The sequence below is a fragment of the Thamnophis sirtalis genome, unplaced genomic scaffold (genome assembly GCF_051295495.1).
Source record: "Thamnophis sirtalis isolate CommonGarterSnake01/CBP01778 unplaced genomic scaffold, rThaSir2_p1.2 scaffold_3, whole genome shotgun sequence".
In the NCBI taxonomy this organism is placed as follows: domain Eukaryota; kingdom Metazoa; phylum Chordata; class Lepidosauria; order Squamata; family Natricidae; genus Thamnophis; species Thamnophis sirtalis.
The window spans coordinates 68,762,062-68,783,873 of record NW_028261383.1 but is presented as its reverse complement, the minus strand read 5'-3'; the positions used below and the strand labels follow the sequence as shown (position 1 = coordinate 68,783,873).

The 21,812-nt window shown below is 38.4% G+C and overlaps 1 protein-coding gene across 2 annotated transcripts in view; it reads right to left on the bottom strand.

The window, feature by feature from the left end:
• Positions 1-21,812, bottom strand: part of PHF2 (PHD finger protein 2) — a 152,425-nt gene that overhangs the window by 80,874 nt on the left and 49,739 nt on the right. The window contains exon 2 of one of the 2 annotated variants that reach the window (XM_087709079.1): positions 1,393-1,561. The exons of the other annotated variant lie outside the window; for it this stretch is intronic. Within the exon in view, the coding sequence (XP_087565205.1) occupies positions 1,393-1,424 (32 nt within the window). The 5' untranslated portion in view covers positions 1,425-1,561. The remainder of the gene's footprint in view (positions 1-1,392; positions 1,562-21,812) is intronic. 2 annotated transcript variants of the gene reach the window in all.

Here is a 21,812-nt window from a genome sequence, read left to right as displayed (position 1 = left end):
TTTGGAGAGTTCAGCCATGCAGCTAGTCATCAACTTACAACAGTTTGTTTAATGACCATTTGGAGTTACAATGGACCATTGCAGAATCCCCAGAATCCCCACATGATCAAAATTCAGGCAATTGGCAACTAATTCTTATTTACGAGTTGCAGTGTCATGATCACCTTTTGTGATCTTCTCACAAGCAACTTTCAATTAGGAGTGCTCAACAGTTGTGACATGCCTTGACGATTGTAAAGATATTTTGGTTACTTTAATATAAGTAAGTATATTATGTATACTTGCATAATCATAAATATCATAACTTTTTAACATTGTGTTTGTTTCATTTGAGAAGCCAAATTCACTTAACAAGAATATTATTAACTTAACAATGGTGGTGATTCACTTAACATCTCTGGCAAAATAGGTCATTAAAATGGAGCAAAACTCACTTAACAATCATATCACTTAGCAACAGAAATGTTGGGCTGAATTATAATCGTAAATTGAGGACTACCTATATTTATTTTAACAGTACAGATATATTGCTGCTCCTGATAAAGCAACTAAGCAAAGCATCTAAATCTTCCTGTACAAACACCTAAAGAATAGAAGCATCTATCTTCCATTCTTTTAGCTTTGTAAATTGTTGATGCTGCACAAATTGTGGGATTCTGTTGTCTTCTTCCATTATCGCCAAAAAGAAAGAGCAACAAAGCTGAAACTACTACAGGCTCCATACATTTTAGGGAGTGGTCTCTTATTTCTGCCTCCACTCCATTGTATCAAAGCACTTTCACAAAGCTTAATCTCAAATGATAATGTGTCTTTAAACTAAAAATACTGAGACTAAAATCTTCCACAGAATTAATATTACTTTTAAGAGATACTATCTTCAAAACACTTCTCTTAATTATTAAATTATTGTTATTTGATCACAACTACAGTACTGCAGGCTACTTCTGCTGATCACCGACTGCCAGCAATTTGGCAGTTCGAATCTCACCGGCTCAAGGTTGACTCAGCCTTCCATCCCTCCAAGATGGGTAAAATGAGGACCCAGATTGTTGTGGGCAATAGGCTGACTCTGTAAACCGCTTAGAGAGGGTTGTAAAGCACTGTGAAGTGGTAGATAAGCATAGCTATTGCTACAGCTTCCAACAGACATATAATTCTATTAAAAATTAAAATTTTCAAAGTGAGTTCTTGACACTTTGAAGATGACAACTTTTTGTCAGTTTTGGATATATTTGTGTATGAATATGTACACATGTAGCTGCAAATACCTCTCTCTTATAGTAATATTCACATTATCCTAGACTAGTTATTATGGAAGCAAAATGGATCCATGAACAATCGATGGATCTAATCTACAAACATGTTTGAATACTTAAGAGAATTCCAACTTACACAGAAAAATATTCACTCAAATAGTTATCCATAAGATTTTCTCCAAATAGTTATCCATGGGATTTTCCCCATGATGATTAGGTTCCACATGCTCTGTCCTTCCACATGCAACATGAGGACAATGCATATGTTGGTCTCTTACTTTGGATGGAAAATGTTCATTCAATTTCTAGGATAAAAAAATGAAGATTAATTTCCTGCTATATAATGTGACAGCTGCAGTTCTTCCTTCTTTGTCCAGAATTCCTGAATTAAGTTTGCCATCATAAAACACCATCTTCTTTGGTGATTAGGCAGGATGCAAATAAGATAGATAAATATCTTAGTTGTGACATTATTTGATTATTCAATAACCTTGAGATGAGATCAAAACCTGTCCAAATTCTTCCCACTATTATTGTTATCTGTGGTCCATAGTATTTGTAACTATAACAGAATAACAGAGTTGGAAGGGACCTTAGAGGTCTTCTTGTCTAACCCCCTGCTCATGCAAGAAACCCTAAGCCATTTCAAACAAATGGCTGCCCAATCTCCTTAAAAATGTGCAATGTTGGAGCACCTCAACTTCTGGAGGCAAGTCATTTCATTTATTAATTATTCTGTCAGGAGAATTTTCCTTAGTTCTAAGTTGCTTCTCTCCTTGGTTAGTTTCCACCCATTGCTTCTTGTCCTGCCCTCAGGTGGTTTGGAGAATAGCTTGATTTCCTCTTTTTTGTGACAGCCCCTGAGATATTGGAACACTGCTATCATGTCACCCCAATCCTTCTTTTTGTTAAGTCATACCCAATTCTAGCAACAGTCCTTCATATGTTTTAGTCTCCAGTCCCCTAATCATAATCATCTTTGTTATACTAAACAAAGTATACTATACAAACATCCTTGTTATACTAAAAATCCCACTTCAAAACCAAAAAGATAGTGTCAGCCTAGCAAGGTAATTCAGGCAAGGTAATCCAGACAAAAAGCACAACCAGATGCACTAATTCTACTTTATTATAAGATTCCATTAGCAGAAGCTTACAAGTCTAAAAGTATACTTCTCCCCTGTTGCCTTTAAAGACCAAGAAACTAGAGAATGTCCCTTCAGAGACATTTGCCATGCCCAGATTTCTTTTACGGGCAAAGCTGCCTGTCTCCCAAGATCATTCTCACATACCATTACGCCTAATGAATATGATACCCATTACAACAATGAGGGCTTCAAGGGGGAAAAAACATTACTTTTATACTGAATATCATACTTAGAAAAAACTGATATAGGAACTTTTACTGCTGGAACATCACTCCATTATTGATTGATAAAATGGACAGTTCATTTTTAAAAATTGCTGGAAATATAACAATCAAGTTGGATCGCTTTTCCTATTCAGTGGCTATGTTGTAAGGCTCAGCAATTTTGGAAAAAAGATTTATAACAGAAGGAAACAAATTTCAAAAGCTGAATTTCCTTTGCAACCTATTTTTAAAACTCCTACTAAATCTTACATGCCCAGAAATTAGCTTTATACACAGTAACTGCTGCAAGGACATTTTATGGGTTGTATTGAAAAACGCCAATAATTCCTTAGAAGAATATCTTATGGGAGTTTGCTTTGATATCCAAAATAACTTCATGTTTGAAAAACAAATCTGACACAGAATCAGATTTTTGGAGGTTTATAATTCTCTCTCCCTCCCTCTCTCTTTCCCTCCCTCTCTCTCATCTCTCTCCCGCCCTCTCTCCCTCTCTATCTCTCACTCACACACACACACACATTCACACACACTTTCTCTCTCTTTCTCTCTCTCTCACATACACACACACATCGAAAATTTGTGTTCCCTTAACATAAATTATCTTACCGTCAATGATCTGTTAAATAAGGACAAATCTGTTGCTTGTACAGAAATGTGTGATTTCCAGCCTTAGATTTTATACAATTATTCTGTTGATATTTATATACTATTAGGATTTTAACAATGATGTGTTTTTAAAATATGTTCAGTTATGTAAAATTAATTAGTGCAATATTGAACATTCTTATCTAATTCTATCATGCCTATAAAAGTGCAATTTATTAACTTTGTGCTTTCTTTTTTTACCTGTTTTTGTCTTCTGCCCCCATCCCCTTTAAAGAATTCTTAATGAAAATATAACAATTTTTTTTTAAAAGATGGTGGTGGCATTGATCAAGAGACTGCAGCTGCTGGGATTATTGCAATTAACCACCAAATATTTGCGTCAACAATCTGTGAAGGGATGCAGATTCACTCTAAAAGGAACTCCTGTGTAACTGCAAGCCAGCCAACAGGTTCAAGGTCCGCACTGCTGACTAGATAGTAGGTCAAGATTGCAAGTCTGTGCTTATTGAGAGAAGGCTGGATAATAAGAAGTCAGCATTAGCTTAACATCATTCCTGACAGCACAACAATGCAATAAATGGAGATTTTCTTAGCAAGTTAGTTCTATTGTTTCACATCTATTTTGCAAGTACAGTGCAGAAATATTTCTTACAGAAAATAAAACAAGAGGTTTAACCTTTTGAATTTTGTGGAAAACTAATCCAACATATTACATTTTATTTACTGCAAGCACAATAAATAAGTAGTATTACTTAATGAATTCCTTAAATTCCTTTTTGTATAGGTGCTGGGAGACACACTGTTTTCTTCTGTAAGGTCAACTAGAGTTGAAGCGCTTCATCTATTTTCATTTTTCTCTCACACAAGAAATTCATTAATTCATTAATTCATTAATACATTAATTAATTAATTAATTCAATCATTTTTATAGCTATCCATATCCCATACATAATTCTAAGTAGCTTACAATAAAATAAAAAAGACGTAAATATAGAATATAAAATTAAAACTAAAGCACGTGGCACCTAAGCCTCAATTATCCACAGAGCCACAAAAAAAACCTCTTAATATTTGCCAGTGACCAATTTTTTGTCATTCTCACTCTTTTTGCCATGCTATAATAGCAATAGCACTTAGACTTATATACCGCTTCACAGTGCTTTACAGCCTTCTCTCAGCAGTTTACAGCATACTGCCCCCAACACTCTGGGTCCTCATTTTACCCACCTTGGAACGGTGGAAGCTGAGTCAACCTTGAGCCGGTGAGCCTCAAACTGCCAAACTGCTGGCAGCCAGCAGTCAACAGAAATAGCCTGCAATACTGCATTCTAACCACTGCACCACCATAGTTCATTGATAGTTGAGAAAGAGAAATGAACAGAGCTAGAAAGGGGAGTTCATAATCTTGAACATATAGTACTGTGCAAAAGTTTTAGGCAGGTGTGAAAAAATGCTGTAAACAAACAATGCTTTCAGACATATAAATAATGATTGTTTATTTTTGTCAATTTTCAAAATGCAAAGTGAGCAAACAAAAGAAAAATCTAAATCAAATCAATATTTAGTGTGGCCACCCTTTGCCTCCAAACCAGCATCAATTCTCATAGGTACACTTCAGGGGTGGTTCCTGCCAGTTCTAACCACTTCTATAGAAGAGGTTCCACAAATCTACTGTGCCGTTTAGAACCTGTTCCAGCTCCCTCCCCCCCGCCCATTCGCACCACGCTTGTCCTGCCTGCTATTCACTGATTGGCTGGCTCACCAATCATTCCGCCCACTTCTAAGAGTCCTATCTAAACCTTAAATCTTAAAGCTGTCAAGTTTGAACATCCCTGGGTTTTTTTCTAAAGGGTTAGGGGTGCAAGGATCTTGTAACTTGACAGCTTTAAGACTTGCGTGCTTCAAATGCCAGAGTTTCTGAGCCAACATTTTAGTTGTTAAGTAAGACATTGTTAAGTGAGTTTCACCACATTTTACAAGTTTGCCACGGCCACCCAGTCACATGACTGCCAAGCCACTCCCACTCAGTCACATGGCTGCAAACCACTCCCACCTGGTCACATGGCTGGCAAGCCACTCCCACAAAGCAGGCCACACCTACAGAAGAGGTTCTAAAAAAATTGAAACCCACCACTGGTACACTTGCACAAAGTCAGGGATTTTGCAGGATTATAGTCAGCTATATGATCAACCAATTATACCAAACAGGTGCTAATGATCATCAATGTCACACATAGGTTGAAACCCAGTCATGAACTGAAACAGAAACAGCTGTGTAGGAAGCTTAAAACTGGGTGAGGAACAGCCAAACTCTGCTACCAAGGTGAGGTTGTGAAAGACAGTTTCATGTCATGGCAAGATTGAGCACAGCAACAAGACACAAGGTAATTATACTGCATCAACAAGGTCACTCCCAGACAAAGATTTCAAAGCAGACTGGGGTTTCAAGATGTGCTGTTCAAGCTCTTTTGAAGAAGCATAAAGAAATGGGCAACACTGAGGATCGTAGACGCAGTGGTTGGCCAAGGAAACTTAGTGCAGTAGATGAGAGGCACATTAAGCTTATTACCCTTCAAAATCAGAAGATGTCCAGCAGTGCCATCAGCTCAGAACTGGCAAAAACCAGTGGGACCCAAGTACACCCATCTACTGTCCAGAGAAGTCTGGCCAGAAGTGGTCTTCATGGAAGAGTTGCAGCCAAAAAGCATACCCCCAACGTGGGAACAAGGCCAAGCGACTAAAGTATGCACAAAAGCATAGGAACTGGGGTGCAGAAAAATGGCAGCAGGTGCTCTGGACTGATGAGTCAAAATTTGAAATATTTGGCTGTAGCAGAAGGCAGTTTGTTCATCAAAGGGCTGGAGAGCAGTTCAGACCTTCAGACCTTTCGTCCAGACCTTCCGCACAGCCCTCAAGACCTGGCTATCCCGTCAGGCCTGGGGATAAGACCCTAACCTCGCCCCACCCGAATGCTGAATCAATGTTGTGTTCATCTGGTTTATTTTTTTTATTCACACGTTTTTTTTCTTGTGTTTTGTCTTGCACCCCCTTCCTATTTATTGTAAGCCGCCCTGAGTCCCCTCAGGGAAAAGGGCGGCCTATAAATGTCATTAAAATAATAATAATAATAATAATAATAATAATAATAATAATAATAATAATAATAATAATGAGTGTCTGCAGGCAACAGTGAAGCATGGTTCAAGGTTCCTTGAATGTTTGGGGATGCATTTCTGCAAATGGAGTTGGAGATTTGGTTAGGATTAAGGGTGTTCTCAATGCTGAGAAATACAGGCAGATACTTATCCATCATGCAATACCATCAAGGAAGCATATGATTAGCCCCAAATTTATTCTGAAAAAAGACAACGACCCCAAGCATACAGCCAAAGTCATCAGGAACTATCTTCAGCGTAAAGAACAAGAAGTACTGGAAGTGATGGCATGGCCCCCACAGAGCTCTGATCTCAACATCATTGAGTGTGTCTGGGATTACATGAAGAGATAGAAGGATGTGAGAAAGCCTACATCCACAGAAGATCTGGGGTTAGTTCTCCAAGATGCTTGGAACAACCTACCAGCTGAGTTCCTTCAAAAACTGTGTGCAAGTGTACCTAGAAGAATTGCTGCTGTTTTGAAGGCAAAGGGTGGTCAAACCAAATATTGATTTGATTTAAATGTTTCTTTTGTTCGCTCACTTTGCATTTTGAAAAAAATAAACAATCATTTATATTTCTGAAAGCATTCTTTGTTTACAGCATTTTTTCACACCTGCCTACAACTTTTGCACAGTACTGTATCATGGCAGTAAAATTAACTATCTCGTGGTTTTCAAAGTTCTATGCTCTTAATCAAGTCAAGAGCCAAGGTGGCGCAGTGGTTAAATGCAGCACTGCAGGCTACTGCTAGATCAGCAGTTCAGCGGTTCAAATCTCACCGGCTCAGGGTTGACTCAGCCTTCCATCCTTCCGAGGTGGGTAAAATGAGGACCCAGATTGTTGGGGGCAATATGCTGACTCTCTGTAAACCGCTTAGAGAGGGCTGAAAGCCCTATGAAGCGGTATATAAGTCTACTGCTATTGCTATTGCTCTCAAAATCAATCTGCTTGCCTCTCGTTCTTCAAATTGCACAAACAGAACCAAAGGAACAGGGACGCTTCCCTATTCTCACTTCCTCATCCCTCAAAAGCTGTATGAAACCCACGGTCACCTCTATTGCCACCATTCAAACCTCTGAGAATATCAGTTATTTCCCCCAGTTGTCCAACAAGGAATGCTGTGCCATCCTGTGCATGCTTTTAATTAAACTTTTTGCATTTACCTAGTACCTAAAAGCAGTGACTATTATGGTGCACGGGTGGGAGGGGCTGCAAAGCCAACAACACATTCATTTTCTCCCCTGTATAGTAGGTGAACATCTCCAGGGAGGGGAAAGTGGCTGGCTCAGCCCAGGAGCCCACAAGTGGCTTAGGGTGATTTCTGCCTGTAAACAAATGATCAACCCATAAGATATGCCTAAGGCCTACACTGCAAATGGAAAGATTTTTTTTTCAAATAATTCATGACATGGAACTGTAATGATCAAAAGAGAATTAGTCAAGAGAAAAAGTCCACATAATTAAGTAAGCAGGGACACACAAATTATTACTGGTTTACCACAATTAGTGCAAGCATTTTTTTTGATGCTAACTCCATGGCTAGACATTAAAGGTCATGATTGTGCCTACCTTCATTTAATAGAATGAAAGAGAAAACCAGTCAATGATTCTTAACCTCAAAATAACCTCCTATACTGCAATTCTAAAACAATTCCTCACCTAAAACAATTGCTCTGGTGCAGAAATTTGGTTCAGAAAGAAGCTCTCCCTTTGGAATAGTTAGAAAGTGTTTTGTTCTCCTTATTTACTGGGAAAGGCCTCTGAGACAACAAGAAGGGGGGAATAGATGGGTGGAATGTTTGTAAATGAACAAATAAATGGGGTGGTAAAAAGGGATATTTATTTATTCTTAGCTCTTTGCCTTATCTGCTGGCCTGTCTGCTTACTTTCTTACTTACTTACTTATCCAATTTATATTTCGCCACAGAAAATATAAGATACACAGAAGCATTCAACAATGCAATACAATTTCAGTACAATGCAGTACAAGCATTGAAATCTCTATAATAGTAGTCCCAATTGGACTATTGCTAGATGCTCTTTGTGAGGCTGCCCTGAAGAACACCAGGAAGCTAAAACTGGTCCAGGGGTGGGTTTCAACCGGTTCGCGGCGGTCCCTGCGAACCGGTTGGTCACCGAACCCGGAAGTAAGTAACTTCCGGGAACGGCGAAGGGGCCGCCTGCCCGCCCGTGGTCCTTACCCGGTTTTGACGAGTTCTGCGCTTCCACGCATGTGCAGGACGCATTACAGCGCCTGCGCAATCGTCCAGGAGCAGCTGGAGCGTCACACAGATGCTAGTATGCATGCGTGCACCGCGCGCGTGCACGAGGACGCCGCCGGCCCCGTTCCAACCGAACCGGTTGGAACGGGGCGAGAAACCCACCCCTGTCCAGAACGTAGCATTATGCGTAGTGTTGGATACCAATATTCAGTGAAGTTATACCTCTGTTGTGCAACCTGATCATCACCTTTAAAACTCTATTTGTCATGAGTTCAGATTATTTGTTGGGTTCCCTCTCCCTGAGATTAGGTAGATTATACATGCTCCACCAGGCTCCTTCCCTTGGATGCTGCTGTCTTGCAGGAAACAGCAAGGAAGTGTCCCTTTTCTGTCACAGTCCCTGCCCTGTGGAACACTCTTCCCCTTGTGATCAAACAGTTCTCCGTGTTTTTAATCTTTCAGAAAGCCTTAAAAAGATCTGGCTTACTCCCCAAGGTCATCAAAGCTGGAAGAGAGATTTGTGGGTTACATTGGGGAAGCTTGATTGTGGTGCCAGGTTTTTCTGGTTTTGGTTTTATTGTTTCCTGTTGTTGCTGCTCATATATCTTGTTTTTATCCTTTGGTGTGAGCAACCCAGAGTTAAGAGAGGCAGCCATAGAAATATTTTAAATGAGTAATTAAATAATCCATACAAAAATAATTTGAGAGCAAGAGAAGAGCACATAACAATCATCATGGTATCGGCAAAAGCTCTACAGACTTTAACCTCTTCAAAAAGGTCATTACAAAAGCAGAAAGCTTGATATCTAGTAAGACTCTAGCAATATCTAGAAGGTATAATTGAAAACCACCATCTCCACCACAGTAGGGTATCATCAACAATTTCTCTCAGGATGTTAGCTGTGATTGTGGAGTTTCTGGTTAAAAATGTCAATCTAGTAAATACCAGGCTTTGATGCAATATTGATATGAGGGATCCCAACAACAGGAGGCGAGAAGCATCCCATAATAATAATCAGACATACCATAGTTTAAAAAAATCACAGCAAAATCACAAGAATATAATAAAACAGGATTAATTTAAAAACTACTGTACTTCAGCACTAAATATAGTGGCACTTAAAATATTAGTACTCATCCGTTGTCATAAAAACATACAAATTTATTCCTATTGCTGGAAACATAGGTGCTAGGAAGGCCTCTACAAGGAGAATTTAAAAAAAAAACATCCTATATCTAAATAGTGATGGAAAGTCACTGTTGTCTCACTGTATTTGAAAGAACTCACACTGCAGAGTACATTGCCTGCACTACACAAAACAAAGCTATGAGACAGAAAGTGCCAACTCTGAACACCCCCAAGGAGCAATGGGAAGCACCAGTAGCCTGATATCTGCGAGAAATCAATAATAAAAATAGCCTATCCAATGAACTGTTGATTTGTCTTGCTGCTTAATTCATTTCTTAAAAGAAGGAGGAGAAAAAAGACATTGCTATGTTTGTATCTAATCTTAATTAATAGAACTGGCACACACTGGCATCTGACAAGTGCATTGGAGAAGAGCAACAAAGATAGGGAACTGGAGGCTAAAACATATAAAGAACAGTTGCTGGAATTGGGTATATCCAGTTTAATGAAAAGAAGGACTAGGGGTGACATGATAGCAGTATTCCAATATCTCAGGGGCTGCCACAAAGAAGAGGAAGCGAAGCTATTCTTCAAAGCCCCTAAGGGCAGGACAAGAAGCAGTGGATGGAGACTGACTAATCAAGGAGAGAAGCAACTTACAACTAAGGAGAAATTTCCTGACAGGACAATTAATCAGTCGAAACTTAATTATTAATTGTTAAAAATTTAAAATGTTATTCTAAAAAAAGAATTAGCAATTCTAAAAGAAAAGTGAACATGTTATCTTGGAAATTTAAAATCTACTGTGAAATCATGGATAAGAGTTTGGATTCAAGGCTTGGATGAATTTTAGACAATCATCATCTCTAATACAGATACAATTGAAGATGGTTGCTATAAAGAAAAAAAATATAGAAAGAAAGGTTATCGTACATTTCTTGATCTCCTAAGGAAAAGAAGAATATAATTGCAATGAATAAATAAATAATATCCAGATATGATCTACCAGCTTAACTGGATATTTACTACTTATATTAATCAAGCATATTTCAAGAAGTTCCCCAGAAAAAAATGGGGTGGATACCATGCTAGAAATTCTGAAAGAAAACGTTTTTTCTGGACAGTATTTTTCTCCCATATTTACTAAGACTCTATCTAAAATGACCTGAATAAATCAATGTTTTTCCATTACGTCATGATGCTATGTGCAATTACATAAGCATCTGCTCATCTGTTCTGGTCTCAGGAGTCTACCTAGTACTTTCACTAATGTAGGTCTTACCCCTACTTCAAAGTTGACAGAAGTAAGACATATAACCCAGAACACAACCGTAGCAATTTTACTCCAACCAACAACCACACTGGACATTTATCGCAACTCCTACTCCTTGGTTCTTAACCATGAAACAAAGTCACCAAGTCACTAAGGTATGATCACACTTCCAAAAGATCTTTGTGATACAAACTAAATACCTGTAGAGCAGGGGGATCAAACTTGTGGCCTGTGGACCACATGCGTCACATGCTGCTCACACCCACCCCTGTTTTAGCTAAAGAGAAAAAAGTTGCAGTACATCATGTGACAACAACGTGGTGTTGCGAGTTCGACACACCTGCTGTAGAACGTTAACTACTTGTTTTATACAGCATCCAACACAGTCATGTGGAAAAGAAAGTCCACTCTCTTTGAGTTCTCTGGTTTTACATCTCAGGCCATAGTAAAAATTGTCTGGTCCTTAGCAGTTCTTAAAAATAAATAAATAAATACAACCTCAGTTGAACAACAACATGATATTACACCATGCTATCATCTATTTTACAAAAGGAAAGCCAAAATGAGATGCCATGTGCGGAAAAAATACTGTACATACATCTTATAATTCAATAGCTTGTAGAATAATTTGAAGTAATAATTTTCTATATGACACTCTCATATCACGGTGGAAGAATTTTGGCCCGCTCCTCTTTACAACATTGCTTCAGTGCAATTGAGGCATGTGGCCATTTGTTTATGCACAGCTCTCTTGAGGTGTGCATAAGTCCAGCAATTCAATCTGGACTTTGACTGGGCCATTGCAATACCTTGATTCTTTTCTTTTGCAACCATCTGTTGTAGATTTGCTGGTGTGCTTGGAATCTCTGTCATTTTGCATGATCCAATGTCAGTCAAACTTTAGCTGTAAGACAGATGGCTTCACATTTGACTCTAGTATACTTTGGTGTGCAGAGAAGTTCATGGTCGACTGAATGACTGTGAAGTGCCTAGGTCCTGTGGCTGCAAAACAAGCCCAAATCATCACCTCTCCATCACTGTGCTAGATGGTTGGTACGAGATATTTGTGCTGATATGCTGTGTTTGATTTTCACCAAATGTGGCACTGTGCATTATGGCCAGACACGTCCCCTTTGGTCTCATCTGTCCAAAGGACACTGTTCCAGAAGTCTTGTGATTTGTTCAGATGCAATTTTTCAAACCTAAGCTACAGTAAATTTTTAGAGAGAAAAGGCTTTCTCCTGACAACCCTTCCAACAAACCATACTTGTTTAGTCTTTTTCTAATTGTACTGCCATGAACTTTAACATTTAACGTGATAACTGAGGCCTGTAGAGTCTGGGATGTAACTCTTGGATGTTTTGCAATTTCTCTGACCTTGGTATGAATTTGCTGGAATGTCCACTCCTGGGAAGATTTGAAACTATATTGAATATTTTCCAATTGTGAATAATCTTCCTCACTATATAATGATGAATTTTAAATTGTTTGGAAATGCCCTTATAAACTTCAGCTTGCTGGGCAGCAATAATTGTTCATTGCTGATGTCTTTCCTCTTTGGTATTGTGTTAAGACACACCTAAACTGCTGGCGATTAACAAATTCCTAAAACATCAGCTTTTATAGAGAAAGTCATATTTGGTAATGATCAATTGATCAAGGGCACTTGATTAGCAGCACCTGACTGCTACTTAGCCTCTTCATACATATGGAAGCAGTGATGGTGTACTTAGTTTTTCATATATGGCTTCTCCATTTTGGCTTTTTGTAAAGAAAGTGTAATATGTCATGTGTTGTTGTTCATCTGAGGTTGTATTTATGTACTTTTAAGAATTATTAATTTTTATTTTTACTATGTCCTGATATGTAAAACCATAGAATTCAAATAGGGTGCCACATGACTGTAGATTCTTGGCAAGAAAGGCTCTTTTTTTCTTTAATGTACATTGTACATTGAACAATGAATTTCTTAGCAAGTAAGCCTTTAATGTCTGGATTGTTCATACTGCCATTCTGTCTCAAATGACTCCATTTGAGGATGTCCTCGATTAACAATTAGAACTTTTGATGGCGTTGAAAGAGTGATTATAACTTGTCCTTGTAATCATGGCCATTGGAGTATTTCTGTGGTTATGTGATCACAATTTGCAACCTTCCTGGATCTGATGGCTTCTGACTAGAATTTCATAAGCCAATGGGGAAGCTGGCAGTAAGTTGCAAGACATGGCCGTGTGAGGTCCTCTCTTTAACAACCTCTTCAAGTAGCAATGATGGCATCAGGGACTGACAAAACTGTAGTGGCTAAGTGATATGGTCAGGTGGTTTTGCAATTTATGACCACGTTGCTTAACTACAGTTTCCAGTCATCAGAGTTGTTAAGCAAAGACTTCCTGTATTCATATAGTCTAAAACAATTCAACAGATTCTGGAGTCCATGGTCAAGGTTTTGGTATATCTATATTTTGTTGTTGTTGCTGCTATTTTATACATGCAGAAAAGCCTCCCCTCCCCCCAAGACCTCAGATTATTGATAGTTTTATCCACTGTGGTACCTAGGCTAGAACATAACACTAGCCGCCAGTATAATGCATAAGATGAATCATTAATTATATCATAAGATACAGAGCTAAACAGATATTCTTTACAGAACAGTCACCTGCATGGAACTCATCCTAAATCTGACCATTTTATAGTTACTTACTTCCGGGTTCGCCGACCAACCGGTTCGCGGGGACTGCCGCGAACCGGTTGAAACCCACCCCTGTTGCAATTCCAAAAATATTGAGAGGAGTATTTTGGCATGGCTTAGATTATGATGGCAGCTATTTTTATAAAGGCTATACAAAACAGAATAGTGAAGCAGTTAATTGTATTTCTTCTTCCATCCCAAGGCTCCTGTTAAAAGCTATTGTATGAAATACTTTAATACTAATAATAATCCTCTAATTACATGCTTTAATAGCTGGTTCATTATGGAAATATGTTCCTGATCTGTTTATTTTCCTTTATACACTGAAGCTTGATTAAAAGCCTAATAAAGATGATGATAATGCTCTCTTCTATTCCCAGTTCTTGCTGTAGCAAGCAATTCTTACATGTAAACTCTGAAGGAGCAAAGAATACAGTGCCAAACGGAATTTTCTGTTGCTGAATAGAATGTGTTGTTTCAAACATCTTCAAATTATGTAGGTCAGGGATGTCAAAGTCAAGGCCCGTGAGCCAGATCTTGGCCAGAAGATGCTTAGAACTGGCCCGTGGGCCCAGCCTGGAAACAGCAATGACCGGCTCATGGTGCCTCTGCCAACAAAAATGGTGCTTGGGAGGGTTACATGCAGCCCTCTTGAGCTCTGTTTTCGCTGACAGAGGATTGCAGGAAGCTATCACAGCCGAAAATGGAGCTCGGGAGCCTGTTTTCACTGGCAGAGCACTCGAGCGACCACAGATATGAGTGATGTTAAGATGGCCACGCCCACCCTGATCATGCCTATCCAGTCCCTCCAAGGTCAAACACAACCCTGATGCGGCCCTCAATGAAATCGAGTTTGACACCCCAATGTAGGTGATTTAAATCTCCCTTATTTCAAACCAAGTTGAAACCATTACAAGGAAACAAGCTACCAAACTCACCATCTGTTAACTGCCATGGTTAAAAAAAAACCACAATCAATTTTATCCTTGTTGAATGCTCTTTGGGTGTAAGGCTGGCCTTCTACTTCTAGAAGAGTTTTTTTTTCAGAATACTGCTGATAATTGCCATTATCTCTCAAAGGATGCGCCTTATTGGATTCTTCACAGTTCTGATGTTACTATCTAACTAAAACCATGCTAAAAGAAATGACTAAGAATATTTTTTGTTGCATTTATTCATTCCAGGTGAGAACAGGAAGTCCCTGAAGAAGTAGCTGTGATCCGTATGCGTCTGAGTAAGGAGGGGGGAAATCTAAATGAGGGGAAATTGACTACACTTCAGTAGGAAAAGAGTTCAGCCATTTGGGTAGGATGATATTCTCCTCTAAGGACACAATTTACAATATGTGGGTATTAGTGTATCTAATCTTGCGATTGAATTTCCAGGCTGTGTTAGAAACCCAGACTACTCTCTATGATTTGCAAACTAATTTGTTGGCTGTCTGCTGAGCTTCACACTTCAATTACTTTGAAGTTGAATTATCGTAATGCACTCCACATAGGGCTGCTTCTGAAAACTCTTTGGTGTTTAAATGTGTTTCTTAATGTTGTGTTTTATTTTGCTGCATAAGTTCATTTTAACTGAAAATAATCGTTATGTCAAGTTTTCAAACTTAAAGATATTGTTTCATCTAACTCAACCGTCAGACAGTTGGTTCAGAAATGCATGCCATTTCATGTAAAACAAATAAATCACAGTAGCTTATTTATGTATTATAGGTAGTCCTCGACTTAGCACAGTTCATTTAGTGACCAAAGTTACAACAGCACTGAAAAATGTGACTTATGCCCATTTTTCACACCATTGCAGCATCCCCATGGTCACATGATCAGCATTCGGACACTTGGCAACTGGTTGATATTTATGACCATTGCAGGGATCATTTGCGACCTTCTGACAAGCAAAATCAATGGGGAATCCAGATTCACTTAACAACCATGGGACTAACTTAACAAATGCAAATATTCACTTAAGAATTCTGACAAGAAAAGTCATAAAATGGGGCTTAACAAATGTTTCACTTAGCAATATACATTTTGGGCTCAACTGTGGTCGTAACTTGAGGACTACCTGAATATCTTTCCTGCACAGCCAATTCAGCTTATAGAGGAGATCCTCAGTTTACAATAGTTCACAGTGACTGTTCAAAGTTACAATAGCACTCAAAAAAGTGACTTATGACTGTTTTCATATTTTCAAGCTTTGCAGTATCCCCATGGTCACATGAGAAAAAATTCAATTTCTTGGGAACTGACTCACATTTATGACAGTTGCAGTGTCCCAGAGTCATGCGATCACTTTCTGACAAACAAAGTCAATGTGAAAGCCAGATTCACTTAACAACCATGTTACTAATTTAACAACTGCATTGATTCATTTAACAACTGTGGTAAGAAAGGTCATATGGAGCTCAATTGTGGTCGTAAGTCGACGACTACCTGTATTGGGATTTTCCTACATTATCCCTTTGGGACAAGTCAGGATGAAAAACAATGAGTGGCTCAAAGTTGCTGGGGATAAGCTACTGTAAAAATTGGATCTTCCGAATTCTAGTCCAAAACTCCACATTGTTTAACCATTATAAAAGAATGAAAAATTAGCAAATGCTTTAACTGGTCCAAGTAAAATACCGTATTGCTAATTCTTTTTTTAGAATAACATTTAAAAATTTTAACAATTAATAATTAAGTATAAGACACACCTTTTTGCCTCAAAAAAGAGGCTGAAAATCTGGGTGCATCTTATAAATCGAATACAGCATTTTTTGCCTCCCGAAGCCTCGCCCTTCACCAAAATGGCCATGCATACTGGGGGCTGGGGAGGGCAAAAATGAGCAAAAAATGGGCCACTTTTTGCCCCCCAGCCCCCAGCAGCACTCTATAAGCCTCCATAAGGCTATGCATGCAATTGTTTTGACAAAAAATGGGCCCATTTTTGCGAAAAACAGGCCGTTTTTTGCTTGTTCCCCCCCCCAAGCACTCTGCAAGCCCCCCCCAAGGCTATTCATGCCTTTTATTTGGAAAAAAAGGGCCCGTTTTTGTTAAAAACGGGCCAATTTGGGGAGGTTTGCAGAGTGCAAAAAGTTTTTCCCCCTTTTGAAAAGCTCTTTAACTGATTGATGAGAATTACATTGATCAAGTGCTGTGCCAGCAGAAATAAAGTCTTAGGTGCTGCAGATTGTCAGCGATTTCCTTCTCCAGCACATGGATAAATACACCTGGAAACATCTACCTACCTACCTATTCTCTCTCTCCCTACCTATCTACTGTATTTCTCTCTCTCTTTCTCCCTCTACCTACCAACCTACCTACTCTCTCTCTCCCTACCTTTCTACTGTATTTCTCTATCGATTTCTATTTCTCTCTCTATCCCTCTACATACCTACCTACATTCTTTCTCTCCCCCTACCTACTGTATTTCTCTATATCTCTATCTCTCTCTATTTCTCTCTGTCTCTCTATTCCTTTATCTATATACCTACCTAACTACTCTCTCTCTTTCCCTACCTACCTACTGTATTTCTCTCTCTTTCTCTCCCTCTCTATCCCTCTATCTACCTATCTACTTTTTTTAAATTTGCCTCTTCAAAACCTTGGTGCGTCTTATACTCCGGCACGTCTTATACTCTGAAAAATATGGTGTATTATACTATTTGTGCTTTTTATCCTAATGAAATAGCACTGTAGTTTGCAATGTTTATCTACCAGCAAACTTTCCTAAGAACTGAGCTGTATAGATGGAATGTTTGGAGCTCTAGTTGATTGCTACAAGGCCATAAAATTGAGAATTCTGTGTCCTTTTACATCCAGCATGCCTGTAAAAAGAAGTCTGGAAGCTTCCATTTTTAGATTGATCACAGCAAGTTGTGGCAATTGCATATTTCTAACGAAAGATCAGTATACAATACAGGATAAGATTTAGCGAAGATACTAAACTGAATTAATATAAAGGGAAATTTTGAAATCTTACTTGAACTATGTTGGAAGAGAGGACAGAATAAATTTAGGCAAACAGTCACACATTCATTTCCAATACTTCAGATCTGAATCACATTCAAATACAACCTATATAATCTCATAAACAAATGCAGGTCTATTTATATAATAAACAGAACAATATAGAACAAAAAATAGAACAATATATAACAATCAACCAATGGAACAGGTTGCCTTCAGAAGTTGTGGGAGTTTCATCACTGGAAGCTTTCAAGAAGAGTTTGGACTGTCATTTGTCAGAAATGGCACTGGGTCTCCTGCTTGGGTGGGTGGTTGGACTAGATGACCTAGAAGGTCCCTTCCAACTCTGTTAATCTAATCTTATATACCTGTTCTGACACCCCTCCTCCGTCCAGTAACGAATGCCGAGACAAGCTTAACTGGAATGTACTTTAATTAGCAAAACACCAAAACCTGGTGGCTGAAAGCCAAGCAAACAAACAGATAAGGACCTTGGCAGCAATCCAGTCTGCCAAGCTCACAGAACTGTCCTCCGACATTCAATCCTGTGTTGACTTCTACAAAGAGGGCCGTGTGCACAAGTAGCTTTTATAGTCTGGAGAGGAGCCTAATGACCACCAGCTGAGTACAATCACCTCCTGTAATTGCGTAATTGTTCCTGATGCCTAGTAGCTCTTCAATGGCATGCATCCAGGAACAACTCACTGCTGGCTTCTGGATCACGCTCCCTTGCCTCTCCTCACTGGTCCAAGGCTCAGGTGCCACCTGGTGGCCAAGCAGTCTCTCTGTGCCCTGCTCGGAGTCGGAACCCTGTCCAGGGTCCTCCACATCCTCCAGAGCCGACTCATAGGGCCCCTCGCTGTCGGAGTCTGGTGGCAGCTCCAGCGGCTCCTGCTGGGCCACAACATATACCATTATGGCTAGGTAAAAAGCTATAGAGGACATGGATATATTCTGTATATTTCAGTATACTGTATATTATAATTTCAGAATTCAGAAAAGATTATAGCTAGATTGTCTTTGAACCAGAAATGTCCATCCAGAATTAAAATGTTCTCAAATTAAAAAAAAATGTTCAAACATTCAATCAAATGGTTGGTCTTCTGAATTGCTCCTACTTGATCCTTAATTCTAATCCTTATGTTACTGTTAAACTTGTCAACTAGAATAAAAAAGGATCTTCATGCTTTAATGCAGATTATAAAATAAAATATGGTCACTGAGACATTTAATCCATCACAAATGCAGTTATTTCATGGGCAATTTCATAGACTGTGAATTCAACAGTGAAAAAGGAAATATGAGTGAATATATGGTTTGCCATGGTAGCATTCAATTACAGATTTTACTTTTAATCTACCTGTTTTATCCTACTCACTGCTGTCTCTGCTGGTTTGGAGATTTGTAGTTTTAATGGCAATACATACTCTCTGGCAAGCTTTTCTTAACAAATGAGGATGTTCATTAAATTAATGTTCAGTTATGACTGCTATAATTAGGATACTTATTTCAAAGATTGTACTCTCAGATGTTCCTCTTCTTATAAAGATGTAATGTGAAGACTTACAGCTTAATATTCATATCTCCATAACATGTACTTCAATGATATAATGAGTGGGCCAAAGACTAGCTCCTGCTAATATTTTATCCACAGATTTGTTGTGAGGAATATTTCTTCTCCTTTCCCTCCCTCTTCTTTGTTCTCCTTCTCCACCCACTTCCCCTGTTAAACTTATAAGCATTTCCAGGGCTATCAGAGTATTGAAGGTGCATTGCAATTCTTGTTGAAAAGACAAGGTAAATTAACATACTACTAATTCCTCAAGAATGACGTTAAGAAGACGGAATGAAATATCTGTGTGCAAAATAAGCATGAGAGTTTTATTTGAATCAGGTCACAGCATGCATCTGCACAGTGTTGGCCAAAGTTGCCACTTGCCGTATATGCCACTTCAACTTCTGCTACCTTGTTTTCCCTAAAATAAGACCTTCCCGGATAATAAACCCAATTGGGCTTTTGAGCACATGCACTAAAATAATCCCTCCCCAGGAAATAAGCCCTCACCAAAAATATTGCAACACAGTAGCAGCCCTGAGGTGACCACCTCCTGCACTTCAGAAATAATAAGACCTCCTCGAAAATAAGGCCAAATGCTTATTTCTGGGGTCAAAAGAAAATAAGACCCTGTCTTATCTTTGGTAAAACACAGTATCTACCTCACTCTTGGAGACTTTTCCACTGTAGATCTTAATGGCCATGTCAACATTTTGAAAGTAAAAATGGTTATGAGCTTATGTATAATTTGATCTTCCATCAATAGCATTTTTGAAAATAGCAATATATTTGTGAAATTCATGTCTGAACACAGTTCTGAGCATGCTGTGGTCCTGTGCAGTTCAGTTATGTGCATGAAATATATGAAATTCCAGCAATTCAACAAAATTGTATCTTTATGGTGTCATGTCTTAGAATTTAGAGTAAGAAGAAAAGTGGGCTAAAATTCCTTTCCTATGAAATCATAGTATTTCTTGGGCTTCAATCACCAATAAACTGCCTGCCTGACAGAATGCCCATTTTAAACTTATCACAATATATTCTGATGTAAAATTAAGTTTTGCCTGCCCAATAACAAAACAGAAGGATTTATCAGTATACATTGTCAGCCTAAATTCTAACCATTATCAAAATTTAAAGCTCAATTCCTTTCAGAGTTCTATTTTTTTATTAAATAAACCTAAAATATCTTAATAGAATGAAAACCACAATTTGGTAAACCTTGATGCAATGAGCACTTCAAATAACAATACTCTTGTATTTATTTTAGTTGTTAGTTTATTTAGTTATTTACATATACTGTACCTCCATTTTTCAGATTGTGTCATTTGCATCTTACATAATTTGCATAATGATCTTCTTACAGAAATAACACAAATGGAGGCAAGCATAATTTGAGGAATAAAGTTGCCACAGATGACGGACTCTATGAATAATGGACATTCAGGAATAAATCTAATTTTTAACTAGTTGATTGACTAAGCATGTGATAAGATCCTGTCTCTTATCCAGATTGTTAAATATTTTTTTAAAAAAACCACAGCACTTCAAGCTATTGTTTATTCTCAAGATTAACCCCTTTGATGCTATCTATTTACAAATGGGTGTACTGAGGTATAGACAACATTCCAAAGATGCATTCCTTTAAATTGACTGTACATTCCAGCTATACTTGCCAAACAAGCTCATCAGCCTTGTTTAGTCCTCCATATACTACTTCTCTCTTTTGATATTCTCTATCAAATAAATAAATATGCATAGAAAGAATGTGTGAAATAAAAATAATTCCAAAGCTATCTTATCTGGAATAAACTCAGTGAAATCCATTGAATTTAAGCATGTTATAAATAACTTAATTCTTATTTAGCCAGAAGATTTAATCTATGTATGATGGAGTCTAGAACCAAACCATTTTTTAAATAAAAAGCTACCTTTTAACTTAGAGTTATGTATTTAGGAAGATCCTGCAAAGCACTTTCCATTGCTGAGCACCACCTTACTGTATTTTTCACTCCATAAGAAGCACTTTCCGCCTCCCCCCAAAAGTGGGTGGAAATGTCTGTGCATCTTATGGAGCAAATATTGCAGCTGGGCTGCCACCATGGGGTCCTTTTACAGTGCTGAAGCCTGCCAGAGTACAGGAGTCAATAGGCAGAGCTGGCACATGAGAGGACACCTATCTGTGGTTTTCTCAGGCTCTGCCTCCTGCCCTCACTTCACTGCTGCTTCATATTCAGTGCTCCATATTCACAGTGAGACAGCGCTCCATATTCATATTTTTTCCTTGCTTTCCTTGCTTTCCTTCTCTAAACCTAGGTGTTTCTTATGGTTAAGTGCGCACAGTGCAAAAAATAAGATAATTATTAGCAATAGGAGGGTATCTTAAGATAGATAGATGATAGATGATAGATAGATAGATGATGATAGATGGATGGATGGATGGATGGATGGATGGGATAGGATAGGATAGGATAGGATAGGATAGGATAGGATAAGATAAGATAAGATAAGATAAGATAAGATAAGATAAGATAAGATAAGATAAGATAAGATAAGATAAGATAAGATAAGAAATCAGGTTAAGTACAGATTAATA